At 30.8% G+C, this 22,600-nt stretch overlaps 1 protein-coding gene across 1 annotated transcript; it reads left to right on the top strand.

Moving 5' to 3' along the window:
* Positions 1-4,156: 4,156 nt before the first annotated feature.
* LOC129920581 (fibrillin-1) lies at positions 4,157-21,596 on the top strand. The gene is made up of 11 exons (XM_056001949.1): positions 4,157-4,731; positions 13,555-13,995; positions 14,079-14,280; positions 14,368-14,564; positions 17,618-17,767; positions 17,834-17,932; positions 19,207-19,827; positions 19,895-20,032; positions 20,094-20,727; positions 21,083-21,313; positions 21,391-21,596. The coding sequence occupies exons 1-11, from the start codon at positions 4,629-4,631 to the stop codon at positions 21,551-21,553; spliced, it is 2,979 nt and encodes a 992-aa protein (XP_055857924.1). The 5' UTR covers positions 4,157-4,628; the 3' UTR covers positions 21,554-21,596.
* Positions 21,597-22,600: the final 1,004 nt, after the last annotated feature.

The raw sequence follows: 22,600 nt of genomic DNA, 5'->3' as shown, positions 1-22,600 counted from the left end.
GAACAAAAATAAAAATTCACAATGCATTTTATTCATCAATATTTGTGTTTTGCCAAACAATCAAATCAACTGTTTCATTTGAATTAAAATTTTATCACTTAAATCTACAAAAACTTCACCTTTTTAGTTTTGTCAATTATGAGTCTAAAAATTAGGTATTTTAACTGACAAAATTCGAGGTTAACATACATAATTCAGAATATGCTCGGATCATTTTTGGGCCCCTGAAAAAATGAAATGTATGGGGTTTCAGATAAATTAAATGGTGCAAAACTTCTATAAGACTCCAAAGGTGACGTTTTTCAATCCTATTGCATCTATAAGAAGTGCACTCTAACACTCCGATAAATATTCTTATTAAGTGTTATTGGATTAGAGCGTAGTGATGGGAACTATAGATAGTTAGTAACTGAATGATTTGAACTATCGAATAGTTCATTCATTAAATCGAATAAAACCTGACAAATAAAAACTATCGAATAAAAACTATCAAATAAAAACTATCGAATAAACTATCAAATAAAACAACTATTCGAATGAAAAACTATGGTTTAAAAAAAACTATTTGAATGAAAAGCTATTCGAATGAAAAAAACTATCGTATAAAAACTATTTGAATGAAAAAACTATCGAATAAAAAAACTATTCAAATGAAAAAAAACTATCGTTTAAAAAAACTATTCGAATTAAAAAACTATTCAAATGAAAAAAAAACTATCGTTTGAAAAAACTATTCGAATTAAAAAACTATCGAATAAAAAACTATTCAAATGAAAAAACTATCGCATAAAAAAACTATTTGAATGAAAAAACTATCGTTTAAAAAAAACTATTCAAATGAAAAAAAAACTATCGTTTGAAAAAACTATTCGAATGAAAAAACTATCGAATAAAAAAACTATTCAAATGAAAAAACTATCGTTTAAAAAAACTTTTCGAATGAAAAAACTATCGTTTGAAAAAAACTATTTGAATGAAAAAACCTTTTCGAATGAAACAACTATCGAATAAAAAAAAAACTATTCAAATGAAAAAAAAACTATCGTTTGAAAAAACTTTTCGAATGAAAAAACTATCGAATAAAAAAAACTATTCAAATGAAAAAAAACTATCGTTTAAAAAAACTATTCGAATTAAAAAACTATTCAAATGAAAAAAACTATCGTTTGAAAAAACTATTCGAATTAAAAAACTATCGAATAAAAAAACTATTCAAACGAAAAAACTATCGTATAAAAAAACTATTTGAATGAAAAAACCTTTTCGAATGAAAAAACTATCGAATAAATAAAACTATTCAAATGAAAAAACTATCGAATAAAAAAACTATTCAAACGAAGAAACTATAGTATAAAAAAACTATTTGAATGAAAAAACCTTTTCGAATGAAACAACTATTGAATAAAAAAAACTATTCGAATGAAAAAACTATCGAATAAAAAAACTATTCAAACGAAAAAACTATCGTATAAAAAAACTATTTGAATGAAAAAACCTTTTCGAATGAAAAAACTATCGAATAAAAAAACTATTCAAATGAAAAAAAACTATCGTTTGAAAAAACCTTTTCAAATGAAAAAACTATCGAATAAAAAAAAACTATCGTTTGAAAAACTATTCGAATCAAAAAACTATCGAATAAAAAAAACTATTCAAATGAAGAGAACTATCGTTTGAAAAAACCTTTTCGAATGAAAAAACTATCGAATAAAAAAAAACTATCGTTTGAAAAACTATTCGAATGAAAAAACTATCGAATGAAAAAAACTATTCAAATGAAAAGAACTATCGTTTGAAAAAACCTTTTCGAATGAAAAAACTATCGAATAAAAAAAAATATCGTTTGAAAAACTATTCGAATGAAAAAACTATCGAATGAAAATAGTAACTAAATGAATGAATGAATGAATGAATGAATGAATGAATGAATGAATGAATGAATGAATGAATGAATGAATGAATGAATGAATGAATGAATGAATGAATGAATGAATGAATGAATGAATGAATGAATGAATGAATGAATGATTTAAAACTATCGAATGAATGAATATTTTACAACTATCGATAGTTTGATAGTTTTTATTCGATAGTTCCCATCACTAATTAGAGGATATTTATTCCATATAATATGGAACTATTAATCCTTTCCAAAGAAGACGTAAGGAAGTGAATGAATGTCCTAAAAACACAAATTTTGCTTTTATAAAGCCTAACAGAATCTACACTTTTTAACTAAATAGAAGCAAAACTGTTATAGTAGTCAAGGTCACTACGACCATAAAGAATTGACCCCACCGTAAAGATATGCGGTAGCGGTAAGGTAATTAATTGTATGAAAAAAATTTCAAACTGAAACGTCAACGTTCAGATTTGGAATTTTGTTCATTATTTTATTTTGTATGTACACAAAATTTATCTATCGCAACACCGCTGCAGACGCACCCGCCTGCCTGCCGGCATTTTCATGTAACAACACAAACAATAACAAAAAAAAACATCAAAATCAGGATGCATTGTTTAAACTATACTTAACACCTTTTGCAGCATTCTTGAAGACCGACGCGACACAATCATGGAATATGTGGTAAGTAAACAAGGTGGTCATTAATGCCTGTGCACACAACCCATCAAGAATAAAATGCTGTTCAGTTTCGTAACTGCAACCGTCACTCAGGGACACAGTGGCCTAGGGCAGGGGTAGTTTCCGCTTTTGCAGTACAGTAGACAGCATTAAGTTCTTACGGCAAAAACTTGTGTGTGTTAATTTTATATTTTTTTTTTTTAGTTTTTTAAATTTTAGTATAGTCAAAAATACTAAAATTTTATCCCTAATAGGGACCAAATATTTCTTTGTTTTTTTTTTACTAAAAAAAACCTCATCATCAAAAAATTGATGTGTTTAACTAAGAAAAAAGAAGAGGGCTAAGTTGACATCCATGTTTATTTCCAGTCAACAGACGTTTTAAATTGTTAAGGTGAGTTATTTTCGACTGAAACTTCGGCGTTACTTACGTGCTGGTTTTCGGAGCAAAAAACTAGTTCTTCGAACTCAAAGAATTTCTCTCATACGAGGAACAGTAATCCTCTAATTTACCTTATATTGTAAATTTTTTTTTAATTGATAGCCCTTGGTTGGGGGGAATAAGTTATAGACAAATGAATAGCTCCAAAGTAACTGAAAGAGATGCAAGTGCTTATTACGTGACCACTAAGTTACCTCAGTAGTGAGATAAGTTTAGACGAAATTTTGTATTTTTATTATTCTTATCAAGAGTTTTTATGCTAAAAATGTTGACAGTGACATATTTTTTGCAGTTTATTTTGTTTTTAAATTCATATTTACCATATAAAAAGATATTTAAAATTGCGTTACTGATCCACTGCGTTACCCTATGTCACCAGTTTTTGAAAGCATTTTTGACTATTTTAAAAATTCACTTAACATCACCATAAGTTGATTTGTTTTGCTATTCTTCCTCCGTTTTTAGAAAAGTTGAAGCTTGTAAGTAAATTTTTTGGTTACGCAATGATACAAAATATTATGAATATTTAATTGAAATTTGTGTTTCTATGATTTAACTTTACGTTATTAATTTATTATTGTTTAAAATTGCCATATTTAAAAGTTTTATTATATAATTTAATAAAAAAAGAACTGAAATTTGTAGTAAAGTAACGCAATTTTATTTAGTATTTCGATCCCTATACTATCAGAAATATAGAAATATCATAGAAATATCAAATTTCACTGCTTTTATTAAGTAACAAAAAGTATTTTGGCCCATCTGTTTAATAGCTTAATTAGTTTTTTTTTTAGCCGTTTGTTCATACACCGGGCGCCACTGTGAACCATAGCACCGTTTGGCCACTATTACTTATCTGAAAAGGGTGAATCAAAGAGAGCTGTGGATACTTTTGTAATGAACAAAGAATCATATCTACATTATATCACTCCAGTCTGTCTGTTTGTCTGTCAGTCTTTCCATTAATTGTAAGAATTATACCAAACATATCATATAGATAGAAAGACACTGGCTTTGTGATCAACACTGTCGTTTTTTTTTTTTTTTTTTTTTAGTTTTAGATTTTGCTGTAAGTCTTCGTCTTCATTTCACTTCGTTTCAGTATCTTAAATCCCCGCGTGCGTTATCTATACCAAGTACAAACAAAAAAAAAAAAAAAAAAAAATACTCATATCCAACCCACATGATAACACATAGTCAGTTAGTGAACCAAATTAAAATCAAGACTCTAGATAGTGTCATTGCTATCGTAACGCTTCCCGAGAACACCAAGATATTCGGAAACACACTATATACGAAGGAAACAATCGACGACGTGTGTGAAATAACTGACAAAAAAAAAATTGCAAATTCTTCTAATTACAAAAACTGAAAAACACAAAAAAATGTCTAAAACGTAAACAAAAAAAAAAATATTTGAATAAAAATTTTAAAGACAACTCTGATAGAGTGATTTTTTTTTGTAACTCTTCTTGTTGTGTGGGACAAAATTAAAAAAAGTTCTTTGAAATATTTTGGGCGGCAAAAAGTATATATTTTTTTTTTGTTATTTTGATTTTGTGCGCTGCGTTGTTTTTTTGAAATTTTTGAAAAACTGTTGAGATGAAGCTGAAAACTTACCATAGTAAAAGCTGGATTTTTGTGAAAAAAGATGTAATTTGTTATTTGGGATTATTAGTGTTTTTGGATATAACTTTGGCTAATGGTGAGTTTTTTTTTTTTTTTTTCTTTAAGGTCATTATACCTACTTATCTCTTCAGAAGTAGGTAGATTTGTTCTTTAAGAGAAGTTAAACAAGATATATTCAAAATATTTAAAACTAGTCTTTGGAAAATGTCAGATAAAAAATTTGTATCAAAAACTGAAGGATTTACAATTAAATGAAATTAATTGCAAGGTTGAATATTTTCAAAAAGAGGTCAATTTTGATTTTATGAATGGGGTTTATTTTCCTTGAAATCAATTTTTCACTATCTATTGGAGATATCAAAAGTTTAAAAAAGTTGTATTAAAAATCTTTGGGAATGATAAGTTTCTTCTCAAGCATAGGAACGTACCGAAATGAATTTTTCGGTATTGGTATTTATTTTTCCAAAAGGATTTGACTGTCATTTCAAGCGACACCGATGTACGTTGAGCTGCTGCACAGTGCGTTGACCAGTGGACAAATGCAATACTGATCTCCTAAGCTTTCAGCTGGTCTAGCATTAAGTTGAATCAGTGTTTTCTTTAGAACAAGGTCAAATCTTTAAAAATCTAAAAAAAAATTTATAAAAATGGATTTTCGTGGACAATAATTAATTTTGTATGAATCGAAGATACCTAAAATAAATGTTCCATGCAAATTAAAAATGCTTTCAAATCCAAAATTTAGTTTTTTTTTTTGCACTTAAATTTTGAACGACGATGTTCAAGAAATCATGGTTTCTTTTAGAAGCGCCATTTGAAGCTAATCTTAACCCTTTGTTAAATTGTCTTTATAAGGGTGAAAATACATTTTTTTTGAATTGTGAATACCTACAATATTCGAATTCCTTGGAATATTCTACATCAGTTTCATATATGATTCTCTATAAAATAGTGGGATCAAAAAAAAGTTCTAGCGACATGAAAAATTATAAACCAAATTCGCAAAAAAGAGGTGTGTTTACAGAGGGTTTGAAAAAAGTTTTACACTTCTTGTTACCATTTTTAACTATATCTGCTTGATGATCCAAGGAACTATTTAGTCGAAGAAGACCCTTTACGCTATTTTTGAAGTTATAATTCTTTAGCGGCGTTTGGGTATATGCAAATTTTACTTTATTTTATTAGCAAGTAGCTCACTCTAGTCCTCATTATTGTATGTTGTATATAAAAAAAAATCCCCTAATTTTTTCAGATTTTTATTTTGACGCCAGATGGCGTCCCCGATAGTTAAATTTTGAAATGGGTAAATATTGACTTTTTTAAGAAGTCATTTTTTTCAGATATAGTTTTAAAGGAAAAAAGTTTGATGAGATCCTTTTCTACATTAAATACAGTTTTCAAAAAGGTATAAACTATTTTTCTAGGACCAAAAGTTCAGTTATATTTCATGCTTCTTCTAGTTTGTTTTAATAAAACCCAAAATAAACATGCATGTCCTGACTTAATTCCTGGTCCTAGAAAAATGGTTTATACCTTTTTCCAAACCCTATATACAAGAACCTTATCAAACTTTATCTTCTTAAAGCTATTTAAAATTCCTAAACAAATATGGTATTAAACTGAACCAAATCCTTACGTAAATACAACAAAAAAAATTCGTTGAGCCAACGAAAATTTAATTAATTTATTTGGCTCAACGAAATGGCTTTCATACGTTAATGAAGAAATTATCATCAATTGACGAAAACTGTCGTATTTTATAACGAAATTCTTTCATACAAATGTTTGATCGAGAATTAATGAATTTTTACATCAATTTACGAAATTTTTTCATCAATTAACGTAAAATTTAATTAAATTTCGGTGATATTTTTCGTTGGTCAATGTAATTTTTGATTAATTTATGCAAGGAACTTTCGTAAGATTTTATGAATATTTTAATTAAATTACGAAAATATATTCGTTAGCTAACGAAACTTTTCGATGTAGGTATTAATTATTCTTTTATTTTATTTTCGTAGACCTATGAATAAAAAACCCTGAAATTCAAAAAAGTCGAGTGGGGTGAAAATTTTTAACCATAAAAAAAAAAAAATATTTTGAATTTTAATTTTTGAATTTTTATTAATGGGGATATTCTAAATTAAATACATGGAATAAAAAAATCGAATTAAAATCATGAAAAACCTGGAAAAATATATCTACTCTTCTTAAGGAGGTACAGGAATCTGAAATAAAATAGAAATAAAAAAAAATTAGAATATTGTAAGAGACAAGAATACTTTATTTTATGAAATATAGAAAACAATAATAGAATGGTTATACATACTTACATTTCTCAATCTCATCGTTCATCCACTCTTCCCATATATTTGAGAAGGGTTGGGTTCGATATCCCGCTTTTTATATTCCCGTTTTTTAAATCCCGCTTTTAAAATCCCGTTTTTCATTATCCCGCTTTTTATAATCTCGCTTTTTAAAATCCCGATTTTTATAATCCCGTTTTTTATTTTAAAAAATCGCGCGATTTTTTTAAAATAAAACAACTAGTTTTGCTCGCAAAATCGGGATACTAAATTAAATTAAAAAATGAGAGATTGTTCTAAACGCATTTAATTAAAACCTTTAACAAAAAATATAATATATAAAAAGAAATGGTAACGGAGTTACGAATAACAGAGTTACGGCCGTCAAAGTTACGCAAAACCGAAGTTACGAAAAACTAGAGTTACGAATTCTAAAGTTATGTTAAGCTATGACATGTGATTTTTGGGTTGGCAACAATTGCGAGGAACGATATGGAATTATGGAAACATAAATAAGAGAATATCGATACGTAGGTGCAATATTAGTTGGACAAATAAGAAGTTAATTTCAATTATGTCCCCAAAACTTACATAATGTATATCGATACATATCCAATCAAAATTTTACAAGATTAAATGACACCCATTTTCGCTTTACTCATTTAGTTCTGACCAATGAGAAAAATGTTAATCTCTTGTTTCTATTTCCATAATTCCATATCGTTCCTCGCAATTGTTGCCAACCCAAAAATCACATGTCATAGCTTAACATAACTTTAGAATTCGTAACTCTAGTTTTTCGTAACTTCGGTTTTGCGTAACTTTGACGGCCGTAAGTAAGTAAGGAATGTGATACTAAAAAGAAATCAATATTTACTAATATTTACTTTAAAGTTTCAGAAGAAAATCAAATCGTGATAATCCCATAGATTAATTATAACATAAAATGATCACAACATCTTAAATTAAGTACACACTACATAATCAAAAGAAATTTCATATAAATATATTTCAACTTATATTTGGTATTTGGATGCATTTCAACAATTTTGATATTTAAATAAATGAAATTTCTTTTATTTGTGAACTCAATTTAAGGCTTTAATCATTTTATGTTTTTATAAAAGAAATACCGTTTTCATAATGTGTTGTGAATTAAGCATGTATTTTGTAAAAAAAAAAATCGGGATTTGACGGGATTTTAAAATGCGGGATTTCAGAAAACGGGATTTAAACAAGCGGTATTTTAGTAAACGGGATTTTGAAACTTTTTTTTCGGGATTTTCGAAAAACGGGATTTTAAAAATCGGGATTCCGATACGCTCCCATTTGAGAACGTTGACGTTTACCTTTAAATATTTTTGAAAAGATGAAGCGGAATCAAAATTATTGGAAGTCAGTTTACAATTTTACTTACCTATAAAATGCTAGAGTAAATGGCCCAAGTACAAGCTAAGAAGAAGTTTTTTTATGAGATTTTTGAGCGCTTGGTAATAAAAACACCACTTTTTTTTCTTACTGTTTGCAAACAATATTTTTTTTTATACCGCTTAATAAGTCTTCGCCCTTTCGAGGTTAAATTTAAACTACCAGAAATGCACGCAAGAAAAGAAAGTACGCAGTGCTCTCGTTAGTCTACTTTTTTTTTATGTAAGTTAACGATTTAATTTCGTTAACTAATGTATTTTTGCGTAGGCCGATGTAATTATTTCATTAGTCTAGTCTATTTTCATAAAACAATTATTTATTTTCATAAACTGATGAAAATTTTTGTTAGCTAATGTTGAGTTTCATAAGTTGATGAATTATTTCGTAACTGAATGAAAATTTTAATCAAAAAACGAAAAAATTCTTTTTTTAAACAATTTTTTTTCCGTAAAAAATGAGTATGAAATTTTTCGTTAAGTGATGAATATTTTCATTAAATTGGATTTCTTGACTCTAAAAAGGGAGGAAAGGTGTATAAAATGTTTTCATTACATATTTTCGTTGAGCCAACGAAAGTTTCGTTGGGCCAACAAAAATGTAGTTTATGAAACGATTTTCGTAATTTTACGAAATTTATTATTTTCAGTGTACCTTTTTATTACTTGTATAAGCTTATAAAATAACTCTATCGGTGCCAGTTTGACGACTACAATCGCAAGAGATTGTTAGGTCCTTTTCTGATTACGTCGATCGAATAACCTCTTAAGGAGTATAGGTACTATAGCGGCAGCTGAAAATATAGAGAAGGAGCCATCAAGAGACGCCAAATCTGCTATGCTGGATTTCAGCATAGCAGAAAGCTTACAAAGCGGGTCTGCAGAGAAAGAGCAGGGCTACAAATGATGAAAATCGGCTCTCATTAGAAAAAAGAAGCAACACGAGAGAGGAGCGATTAAGGAAATAATGGGATGCTATACCCGTAATAAGGCTCGGAAGATTTACCAAAAGGTAAAAAGAGCATCTCTCAAGGCTATCATGTCGAAACTTTTGAGCCCATACGACCATTCAAATTCAATAAATTTTCAAAATAAGGAACACCCTAATGTATAAACATACCTACTCGATTGTTTCGCAATCAAAACTACGAAAACAAACAATGTAGCAATATGAAACCCAAATCAATAGCTTGATCGCCCAAGTAATAAAATCATTTTACAAAAGTTCTAGTACAATGATTTGACATTTCTACAATAAACCTTTGCTATTCTCGGATCTCTGAGTAAATTCTTCTATCAGTAACTATAATGCCACCTTGAGCTAAAATCATAATTAGGTATGTGTCTAAAGGTCATCTAAAAAAATTCAAAAAAATTTAGTCAATACTTTGATATCAATCAACTTTGTTTATCAATCAATTCGTTAAGTACCTTACTTATACATACGTCACCAGTTGAGCGCCACTGCTTGGAGACAAGATATAGGTACAATTGAAGAAATACTGATTACAAAAGTAATACTAAAATTTTGAATTCAGAAGCAGATATAATAGAAAAACACTTAATTTTAAAATTTCATTTAAATAAGATATTAATATAGAAAAATTGAATTTTAATTCCATTTGGATAATTTTTCTATAGATAAGCATCGTTATTTTAGTACATTCAAGACACAACACATCTTAGGTCCAAGATATATTTAATTGGTCCCCACAGTTAAATCTTGTGGAATAAAAATGCTAGTGAAGATTTTTAAATGAAATTTTATATTTAATTTGGCCATAAGGAATACCTGTGCGTACCCGAAAGTCTATAAGCGACCGCTTTACAAGTTATTCAAGGTCAAACAAAATTCGAGGTTTTTATCAAAACCCAACATAGCTATGGTTACGGTGACCATCCGTCCCGGTTTACCCGGGACTGTCCCGTATTTCTACAGCTTTTCCCGGGTTTTTATTTAAGAAACCCGGGACGTATAAGTTTCCCGTATTTTGTAATTTGTCCCGTGATTGTCCCGTATTTTGGATATTCTCTGATTTTTGTTACCTAAGCTGCTTATTGTGCAACGAAAATCAAAATTGTGTGCTGGTTTTGTATGAAAATTTTCGTTTCGTCTCTAGACTAGTCTTAGTTTTTTTTTTTTAATTTTCGAAAATTATTTAGTTCCAGCTTCTGTTTGTCACCACGTAAAATGTTTTCGAATAAAGAACAGCATATGGAAGAGTAAAGAACCCAGATAAGTTTCAAAACTTTTAAGGAAATGTTAAAAGTTGTGTTAAAGATCATAGGTACAATTTCAAAATCATTTAAATAAAACAAAATTAAAATGTTAAAAAACAGCTCTCCCGATTTTGATTAAAAAAATATATTTTTAGATGTTATTAACGGACATTATTATAAAACCATTTTCTTGATTTCTGATTTCGTAAACGACTTAAATTATTACAACAAAAACGCTCCCATAAAATTGTTTAGGAAATCTTGATATCAAAATAAGGAAAAATTATGAAAACTCATTTAAAAAAATAAATTTTTTTGAAAAATCAATATTTTCAAAACGATCAAACGAATTTTTTATCTGTCCCGAGTTTTGCTTCGAAAAATAAGGTCACCGTAACTATGGTAGATAAGTTAAAAAAAAGTTTGGTTTTCGTCATGCCATGCGGGGGCCGTATGTGCGTTTAGGCGTCCATTTGTACATTTTCCCATGAGACATTTCCCGTGAGACATTTTACGTGAGACATTTCCCATGAGACATTTCCCGTGAGACATTTGCCGTGAGACATTTCCCGTGAGACATTTGCCGTGAGACATGTCACATGAGACATTTTCCGTGAGACATTTACAGTAGAACATTTGCCGTGAGACATTTACAGTGGAACATTTGCCGTGAGACATTTCCCGTGAGACATTTACCGTGAGACATTTGCCGTGAGACATGTCACATGAGACATTTTCCGTGAGACATTTACAGTAGAACATTTGCCGTGAGACATTTACAGTGGAACATTTGCCGTGAGACTTTTCTCGTGAGACATTTACCGTGAGACATTTGCCGTGAGACATTTGCCGTGAGACATTTCCCGTGAGACAAGTCTCGTGAGTCAAGTCCCATGAGACATTTCCCATGAGACATGTCTCATGAGACATTTCCCGTGAGAAATTTCCCGTGAGACATTTCCCTTGAGACACTTACCGTGAGACAGTTCAGCCAATATTTGAAGATTTACCAATCGTGATCGTGAATGAAGCTTTAGTAATTCCTCAAAACAAAATAAAAGTGATCGTTTTATCAACCACTTACATATGTCGTTTTCTTTCACTCCAATGAGAGTACCCTTTTAGTAATTATTTTTGCACATTTGAAGGTTTCGTGTTCTTTGACGCCACAAAAGTGTAAAAAAAAAATTACTCCGGAGTAATTTTAGTACTACGGAGTACCCCGAATTTACTCCACATTTTTAGTCAGATTTACACCGATTTGCACACACACTTATGAATTTGAAGTTTGACATTTTAAAATTTATTTGAAAATTGAAAAATGCGAAAAGTTTTTCTTTCAAACTCTTTTGTTATTAACAGAAAACAACCATTATGAATATATTTTCTACTGTATTATATTCCGTCAGATATATTTCTTCCATTTTTTCGTTTTTCCAAAATGAAATTGAAAACCGAATAAAAAAAATTTCCGCCAGTGTTCTTCATCAATAAAAAAAAATCCTGTGCCATATAACAAAAAAATTCCATTTTTTTCTGCGTTGATGGGATATTTTTAGTTTACAATTATAAAATCAAACTAAGGGTGTGTGTCAATTAGGCTGAAAAACCGATCAGAAGCATAATGAAAAATATACCAAAAGTAAAACTAAGTCCGCTTCTACACGAAGACGCAAAGCGCGAGGCGCACATAAGAGCAAAGGAGAAATAAAGTTCGAAAAAAAGGGAAGGAAGATTTTCTACCGTGAGTCTCCGGTAAAATATTTTGTGACTCTTTTTGACGTTTCCCTTTGATCTTGTTCTTTTTTTTTGCTGTTCTGTTTTATTTTATTTCATCGGTTGCGTAATCTGCTTCGTCGGTTGTGTATTATTTGCGTGTATAGTAACGTTTTCGTTGCAGATAGACCCCTCAGGTGAGTTGTTTTTTTTTTGTATATATTGGTGTTTTTTTTTTGGAACGAAAATACATAGTCCGCTTCTACACGAAGACGTAGACGCACAAGATGCACATAACAGCATGGGAGAAATCGATCTTTCTCTCTCTCTTGTTCTTATGTGCATCTCGTGCGTCTACGTCTTCTTGTAGAAGTCGTCATACGAAAACAAGAACAAAATAAAACCAAAGAAAATAACTGTCAAATTTGCGTCTTCAAAAAAATAATACGTGTAGAAGCGCGTTACGCACCGAAACGAAAATCAAAAAGAAATTGGAAGATGATTTCTGCTCCTTCCGTCTTCGTGTATTATGCTGCATATGTTCTTAATATTAATTTTTCTTTTCAATTCATAAAATGTTTTCCCTAGGCCTGTTATCACTGTTTTTTTTTCAAGGAAATTATCCATTTTTGCCTTGTCACACACACAATTAGATAAAAAAAAATTACTCTCATTATGTTCCTTCACTCCAGAAAAAGGAGTACAAATTTAGAGTACTCCTTGATAGAGTGAAAGAAAACGACATTGGATTTGGAAATATCCTAAATTTCTAATTCCAAAAAAAAATTAATGATCAAAAATGAGTATACAATCTGCATAAGTATAGTTTTGCAAAAACAAAAAATTTAAGTGTGATGCAATTCGAAGTACCCAAAAACCACGTTTTCGACCTGTTAATATTTCAAAAACGTGACATTTTGACCTCGGAATTGAACACGAAAACCCTTTAGAAACGTATGATTAGGTTCAAAGCCGATTTTCACTGCAGACCACAGTGTTATTTACAAAAAAAAGGACCGAAAATCAGCCTTCCCGAGATTATTTTTAGAATATGCGACGCAGGCAATTTAAATCTAATACGCTGATGCCGATATATTATATTTTATATTTTTTTTTTTTTTTTTTTTTTTTGAGAAAATTACAAAATATTTAATTCAGGATCCCTAAGAACAATTTATTAAATTAATTTCGAAATCATATTTCAACATTTTGAAAAATTTAATTTTACTTTAGCAAACATATCAAGTCACATAGCAAAGTGCTGTACAGCCGGCACCAATTATGCCAAAAAACTTGGCCACTGCAATGATCAGGACTACGAAGTTACAACAATACCACCCCTGTGGCGGGGTCTATGCCTATCAGCCCTTGGACTTTGTTGTTCTCGCGAAGAGGAGCACTTACATTGCATAGCTGGTCGTGAAGCGGCCAATATGGGATCAAAATGTGATGGCGATGGCAAATATAATACAGCTGCATACACGTCCTGTTGTAAATCATGCCAGATAGGGCTTGCTGTATCAGCTGGTGGTAATAATTGCAGTGATACTATTACCGATTTCTTTGCCAAAGACGAATCCTATACAATATGTTGTAATCATGCTCGTTCTGTTGCTGTTGCAGAAATTGAGGCCGAAGCAGATGAAGAGGGTACACTTGTGCTAGCAAATGATGGTAAAATAACAGATTTGATGAATTCTTATCATACACATGAAATTTTTTATGTTTTTTTTTTTTTTTTCTGGGGGCCATTATAGAAGATATATGTGAAAAATTTGGGGTAGGAAAACTTTGTGAGCAAATTTGTGAGAATACCAAATCTTCTTATGTTTGTAAATGCAACAAGGGCTATCAATTAAATGAAAACCGTGTGACTTGCTCTAAAATACCAACGGTTGATGAGTACGATACCGATGATGATGATGATCTCTTGGAAGAGGAAGAACCGGAAACACCCTCGTAAGTCCATTTTATTTATTTTAATATTTTTTTTTTTTTTTTTAGGTATCTAATAAAAATGAGATTAAACGAATTATTTTTACGTAGAAAGTGCCTACGAGGATTTGAAAAGGACAAAATAACTGGAGAATGCAAGGATATTGATGAATGTGCTAAAGGAACAACTAGCTGTTTGGATCATGAGTATTGTTCAAACACTCCTGGCAGCTACAAGTGTATATTTGTTAAGACATCACATTGTCAACGAGGATATCGTTTTAATACAAATACAGAAGAATGTGATGGTGAGTTATTTTGAGACGTTAAATTATCGATATCAATATTGTTGTCATCGACGCGATGACGACCGACCGACGCGACGCACGACAGGTCAGGTCAGAAATTTTGATCGGTAGTCGTTGGTTTAGGAGAGCATCTAAACCACACACACACACACACACACACACACACACACACACACACACACACACACACACACACACACACACACACACACACACACACACAAACACACATATACACACACACTCACATGTTGCACACATAAATTGTTGTGTGTACAATTAGTAATATGTGTACCAAATTTCATTAGTTTCTATTATTTCACAACTAAGATACAGTCATTTTAACAAAAAAAAGTACAAAATTTCATTTACTTATAACTTTTAACAAAATTGAAATTTTTCAAAAATACGTTGGAATATTGTTTTTAACATATAAATCATTCCATGTATGCAAAAAAAAGTATCAAATTCGAAAAGTCGGTTTTATGTGGCCCACTTGAGAAAATTTGACTCTTAACGAAAGTTGAACGAATCACGCATATGTGTACCTATTTGTATTATAGCTAGTCACATAAGACTTTTGTGGGTTCGCTTACACGCACATTCAGAGACCAGAAATAACAGTCAACCTTTATTTTCAATCGGTTTCTCTCTGAGAGTTACCATATTGCTTGAAATACGTTTCGGTTAAGGTTTGAGATTTTATTTTAAAAATCAAAAATAAAGGTTATCGGTTGAGATTTTTACAAAAAAAATAAATGGAAAAGGTCAACCTTTAACCGTTTTCGCTGAAAATAAATCAAAATTGGTCAATTCAAAGGAAAATGTCGAATATGTCAAGAATGTCTTTATTATTGCAAAAATAAATATGAAAAGGATGTTTTTTCTAAATTTATGTATTAAATAATGTTTGAACTAAATAGACTCTCAAAGTTCTTTAAAGTAAAATTTTAAGACCAAAATGTGTTTTAAACTGTGATTTGAGTCGCTGGGACCACAAGCACAACCAATGCAATTTCTAATATTTCAGGAGACCGGTGTTCTAATATCTAGGTCAAAGCGTTCAGCTTCCAGAAGCGTTTTCGCCCGCCCAACTTCAAACGGCTATATCTCGGAATTTTGAAAAAAAATGAAAAAAATGTTTTTGATGCCAAAAGGTAGCGGGGACTCCAACCTACATTTGGGTACAACTCTCATCCCTGTAGGTGCACGCGTTCTCAAACCGGGAGCACTTAAAGGTCAAAAAAAAGTTAAGCCCGATTCTGAAAAAATAGGCATGATGTGGCGGTTTAACATGGGAGATGATTTTTTTAAAATCTGACAATGTGCAAAGCGTAGGCCCATGACACAAGCTATCATTTGGCATCACTCCCAAAAATTGCTCTCAAGCGGTTTAGCTTCCATAAGCGTTCAAAGATTCGGGGATTTTTCGAAAAAAAATTTTACCCCAACTTTCAAACACGATTTTCTCGGAATTTTGACAAAAAAAAACCAAAAACCCGATTTTACCACTATCGGGTAGCTGAGAATATAAGCTTTCATATGGCACCACTCCCATGTCTCTAGGAATTGATACATTTGCAGATGAGATTTATGTTTTTCTCTCAGCGATAAATCTCACTGGTTGACCGAAACATAAAAAAATACAAAATAAAGATTTCTCTCAGAAATGAAAATGGCGACAAATAAGAGTTATTAAGGAACCTTTCAAAAGGTTGAGATTTATTTCTGATCTCTGCGCACCAGTGGCGTAGATAGGGGGGGGATCAGGGGGATATATCCCCCCCCATTGGGATCGATATAAACAGTCATGAATAAATAAGTTGAAGAAGTGCACTTTGAAAAAAAAAAACGCTATGGATTTCGAGTTCTTGATTAGCTTAAAGGTTATAAATATGGTTTACCAACTTTCGTTGCCATTAAGTCGGTGTTTCAAAGAGTGAATTTAGACTTGGTCCAAGCAATGGAGCTCGCTAAAGATTTAAGGGATCAACTAAAAATTAAACGGGCAGACTCATTTTCGAAAGTTTTTTGTATATGGGAAAAATTAGCTGAAATCCTTGACATATGCGTTAAACATAAGAGAATAGTGAAGCGACAAAAGAATCGTTCGAACCCTTCGGTTCAAAGTACAGTAAAGAATATTTTCGTGTTACTGTTTTCAATCTTTTTCTCGATTTCTATGTAATGGGCCTTGGAGAAAAATGTACAAACCATGAAAACACACTAGAAGGGTTTTCGGTTCCTTCTAAGGATTCTTCGTCTGAAATAGACAAAGCAGCTAAAAAATTTAATGAAACTGTTGAGTTTTACCAAAAACTAGACCACATAAAATTGAACAAAAACAATAAGATTTCCTTATAGTTTTCATCCAAGAAGGAAATATTATTTAAACAATCGGGATTTCCTAACTGTTTTACCGACTTCCAAAAAGGAGGAGTTATTCAATTCGTCTGTACTTTTTTTTGTGTTTGTCACCTCATAACTTTGGACCGAGTGAACCAGTTTTGATAATTCTTTTTGTAGGTATTGAAAAGCTGGTGCCTGTTCAGTACTATTAGAAAAACCATAAAACCCAGTTTTGATCCATGGAAGTCGGTTTTGTTTTTTTAATAAAAAAAATACGATCATGTACGGGATCACCTATTCCAACTTACTATAGAAATATTGGTCACAATTTTTGTTCTAGTGCCAAGTTGGAAAAAATATGAAATTTTTACAAAAAAAATTTGAAAGAAAAATACTTCCTCTATGAACTCATTGAAAGCGCTCGAAAGCTGCACCGAAAAAAGTTGTTATGGTATTTATATTTTATTAAAGATATTAGCTACACTGCTGGTTTCTACGTCAACTACCGAAAGAACTTTCTCCAATTTAAAGAGAATAAAAACAATACAAAGAAGCATTATTAAAACATAAACAAAAATTTGCGAACTAGATCTATCCCCCCCCTTAGCAAAAAGCTATCTACGCCACTGCTGCGCACATCCCATTTTGACATAAGACTATAGATTTTAAATATTTAATAAAAAAAATGCATGTTTTTTTTAAAGATATTAACGAATGTCTTGAAGAAACACATAACTGCAAGAAAGCTGATGAGACATGTTTCAATACACGTGGTAGTTACACATGTGAAAGCAGATTTTTGAAAAAGTGTGAAGATGGTTTTATATTTTCTGCTGAAACAGGAAAGTGTGAAGGTATGCGATATGTTTATTATTATTTTTTTTTTTCAAAATTTTGTACTCATTTATAATTTAAAACAGACTATGGACTTACTGAAGACAATTTAGGACGAACCGATTCAAATGGAAAAGCTGAAAAATGTGCTTCTGGATTTCGTTTGAAACATGGCAAATGCATTGGTGAGAATGATTCTTTAGCTTTATTTTATTCTTGTATTTTTAAACAAAACACAAATGCAGTCAATTCTATCTAAGTCAAATATTCCTCTAACCAGTGTTGCAAAAATATCAATTAAAAAAATACATTTGAAATTTAAAAAAAATATTTATTGCAAATAAAATAAATTTGTATTAAAAAAAGGATTCAGTAAAACTGAAAAATATTTACATTGAAAAAAAAAATTTTATTGCAAATAAAAATATTTAGCATTAAAAAAAATTTATTGCAACTAAAAAATATTTGCATTGAAAAAAAATATTTATTGCAACTAAAAATATTTTGCATTAAAAAAAAAATTTTCTGCAAATGAATAAAATTTGCATTTAAAAAAAAAAATTTTATTGCAAATAAAAATATTTTGCATTAAAAAAAAATTGTATTACAAATAAAAAATTTTCTGAAGTAAAAAAAAATTCCATGCAAAGTGTGTGCATTAAATATTCTTTTTTAAAATTCGTCCATTTTTCTACAACTTTGAATATTTGACCATACATTAGGTTCAATGTTATAGTTGAAATAGCAATATAATGGTCAAATAGTCAAAATTGTAAGAGATTCGACGAATATTAAAAGAAAAATATTTAATGCATGGAATTTTTTTCAATGTAGAAAATTTTTATTTTTAATACATTTTTTTTTTTTTTCAATGCAAAATATTTTGTATTTGCAAAAAAAAACTATTATCAATGCAATTTTTTTTTTCATTTGCAATAAATTTTTTTTAATGCAAATATTTTTCAGTTACAATAAATATTTTAATTTCAATGGTTTTTATTTTATTTCCAATAAATACCTTTTTTTATTTGTAATGGAGAGCAAATGCATTAATAATAAAATGATTTTTTACAACCCTGCCTCTTACACGATTTATTTTCACTATTTTCGATGAAAACGTTTAAAGAAATAAGATTATAGTTAGTCATCTAACTCGACCCAATTTTTGTGTCCCGCGATAATTCGACTTAGAGGGAGTCGACTGTATATATTAATAATAAATAATAATAATAATAAATTTATTATTTTTTTATCGTTTTCAAAAATAATAACCGGGTTCAATGCAAGCCACCTTAAATTAAGATCTGAATTTTTTGAGGCTCTGATTGGTCAAAACAAATGTCATCTAACATCTGACCAATCAAATCCTCTAGTGGTCTGTTGTGGTCTGCTCTGAACCTGAGGAATTTCCGTTGAAACCGGCAATTTCTAATCATGCGTGTCATATATTTCGTTACAGACATTGATGAATGTTTGACAGATAAAAACGCATGTGATAGCAATCAAATATGCACCAATGATATAGGCGGCTATCGATGCGATTGTAAAATAGGCTTCAACATGGACACAACAATGAATGCTTGCGTTGATGTAAACGAATGTGTAATTAATAATCATAAATGCTTGCCAACCCAGCGGTGCGATAATAGCATAGGATCATATCATTGTGTTAGACTGCAAAGCTGCGGTACCGGTTATACTTTGAATTCAGAGTTGGGCATTTGCGAAGACGACGATGAGTGTAAGTTGAGAATTGACACATGTACAGCTGGATTTGAGTGCCGAAATACAAAGGGCTCTTTTCGTTGTGACCGTAAACGTACAACAACAACAACAACTACAACTCTTGCCACGACCACAACAACAACTCCAGTACCAACAACTTCCACAATACCAAATGGATTCGTTGACCAGAGCCAGGGGCAGGGTCAAAGTTATAACTATCCAACGTATGTTTCATCCCAAACTTATAGTCAGCTTCAAAGATCCATTCCAAATTATCGCCCGAAAAAGTATTCAGGTGGCACAGATTTGCCATGTGGACTGGGTTTTCATAGGAATCATGTGGGAGCTTGTGTTGGTATGTATGATAATGTATCTGTATGCGAAAAAAATTGGCTTAATGTATAGTGCTCTTAAAAAATAAGACATCAACGAATGCCAAATACCATCCACATGTGGAACCCATCAGCGGTGTTTGAATACTAATGGTTCGTACCGATGTGAGAATCGTTTAAAATGCCGAGGAGGCTTTAAATCATCACCAGATGGAACCGCTTGTGTTGGTAAGACACATTTTATCTTTTTTTTTTCGCCAAATTTTACCTAAATGTTAAATCTTTCTAGATATTGACGAATGCTCAACAGGCGAACACAACTGTGTCAACAATCAAAATTGTATTAATCGCTCTGGTGGCTTTATATGCACTTGTCCTGCCGGCCACAAGCTAGACTCCAATAATCGTTGTGTTGACGTCAACGAATGCGAACAAGATAAGCCTCCAGTTTGTCCGATGACGTCAACATGCTTAAACACTATTGGATCGTTCTACTGCGAATGCAAGAACGGCTTCAAAAAAAATCACGCCAATTGTATTGACGTAGACGAATGCCAAGAGATACCCGGCTTGTGTCAGCAAAAATGCTTAAATTTCTGGGGTGGCTATCGCTGTACATGCAATCCTGGCTACGATTTGAGCGTTGATAATCGAACTTGTAGTGACATTGATGAGTGTGAAGTGCACAAGTCTTATGCTCTGTGCATGGGAATTTGTGTAAATGTACCTGGCTCATACATTTGTAGCTGTCCAAGGGGCTATCAATTGTCACAGGACAATCGATCTTGTGTAGATATAAATGAGTGCGAAACCGGAAATTATTGCACAGGACGTCATGATATTTGTACGAATATTCGAGGAAGTTACCGATGTACAACGATTCGTTGTCCTTATGGTTATGTCAATGATGCCGAACAAAAAAAGTATATTCATATTCAGCCCTATTGTGAATTTCATGTGAATAAGATTCCACCCGGAAAAATTGCATTTCACTTTTTCCCTATTGTGAGTTCCGGGCGAAAAGTTGTTCACGTTCGGACATCTTCCTTTTTTTCAAGTAATTTGAAAGGTATTCGACAGCTCTTCTCTCACTTAAATTTTAGTGCCGAACAAGAAACTAGTTTAGCGGAAAATGTAAATTCACTTCGGGCGAAACTGATGATAGTTTTTAATATTCCGGGCGAACAAAAATATTCCACGTGAAACTCACAATAGAGCTGATTTCAAATGACACAACGAGGGAGTATAATATCAATTTTTTTTTTTATTTACTTTCAGTCGATGTCGTTTAGCTAATAATATTTGCGAAGGTGATGAATGCTTTAATAAGCCCTCATCGTACAGTTACAATTTTATTACTCTTGTTTCGAAATTACCAATTGTACCTGAAGGTAGAGTCTTATTTACATTACGCGGTCCCGATTGGTATGAGAATATAGATTTTGATTTGAAAATTGTACGAATTCAAGCAGCAGCTAATATTGAAAAGGCAACCGAAAATCATTTTTCGTAAGCAAACATTTTAAAAAATAAGATCTAATTATTTTGCATTTATTATTTTTGTTTTCTATTATTTTCATCAACAGAACTAGAAAACTTGGCCATCAGGTTGAGTTAAGCCTAACCAGAGAATTAGAAGGTCCAACAGACATTGAGCTAGAGCTTAGTATGACTGTTTTTATGAATGGTCAACCGAGAGGCAAGAGTGTCGCAAAAATTTTTATAATTGTTTCCCAGTATACATTTTAAATAATAAATATAAAATAAAATAAAATAAAAAAAAAAGAAAACTAAAAAAAAAATTATACTTGTCTTTAAAGACTCTTCTTAACCATACGCCCGGTTCGTCACAAAACGAGACCAAAACAGGTGATTCTAATCTTCTTTGTAAGTTTGAGTAAGCCACCAAAATGCAAGAATTTAAGAGGCAGTAATATAGTAAGTTCGGGTAATGATTCCAAACCTTTCAAAATTTTCAACGGAGGGAAAGTAGAGCCGATTAATTCTTAAATCGTTCATTTGGCATCAAGGAAGAAAAAAATCAATTCCGGACTCAAAAACGAAATCGATAACTGCTTTGTTTTTTAAGACGAAATTTTTCTCAAACACTTCTTTTGATAATTTTGTTAAGAGGTAGAATACATTTTTTTTTTTTTTTTGTTAAATTCAAAGAACTTTTTATGTTCTTAAATAATTTACATATGTTTCACACTCATTAGTTTTGCTACTATCAGTCATTATTTCTACTTATTGTAAATTACATATGTCACTTATTCTTATGATCTAATTTATTTCCACATTCCACTTCTAATTTTCTCCTAGCAAACATTGTTATTTTGTCTTACAATTTTTTTTTAATAATTGTTTTGTTTTTTTTTTTATCCTAATTGTTGGGTTATCCTTATTTTTCGGATTATTGTCTTTTTACGACAAAAAAAGTATTTTTTTTTTATTCAAAAACATAGGTCAGCGAGAGCCATAGTGGTCTAACCGATTTTTGAAATGCAAAATTAAATTAATGATCTAATGAAATATCCATAAATATAACACTGCCCGACACAGAAAAATTTCCAGATCGTTGTTTATCATTACTTAATAACTGATTCCGAAAACAACATTAGTTTTTTTCAAGCAGCTCTAGTTTTCAAATTATTCATACATGAAAAGGCATAGAATTCTTAAATTTTTTTTTTACTTACTGAACCGAAATACATTACATTCGAAATAAAATTTTCCAGCTAAACTTAAAAAACACTTGTAATAACAAAATCTAAAAAAAAATAGTATGAAATTACC

Source organism: Episyrphus balteatus, chromosome X (genome assembly GCF_945859705.1).
Source record: "Episyrphus balteatus chromosome X, idEpiBalt1.1, whole genome shotgun sequence".
Lineage (NCBI taxonomy): Eukaryota > Metazoa > Arthropoda > Insecta > Diptera > Syrphidae > Episyrphus > Episyrphus balteatus.
This window is presented reverse-complemented; position numbering and strand designations above follow the sequence as displayed.

What these genes read in the sequence shown, in the direction of transcription:
- LOC129920581 (XM_056001949.1), top strand. Translation starts at nt 4,629, where the DNA reads ATGAAGCTGAAAACTTACCATAGTAAAAGCTGGATTTTTGTGAAAAAA. An exon ending in GGATATAACTTTGGCTAATG is followed by an intron (nt 4,732 to 13,554) that starts GTGAGTTTTTTT and finishes ATTTTACTTTAG; the next exon opens with CAAACATATCAAGTCACATA. An exon ending in GAAACATGGCAAATGCATTG is followed by an intron (nt 17,933 to 19,206) that starts GTGAGAATGATT and finishes ATTTCGTTACAG; the next exon opens with ACATTGATGAATGTTTGACA.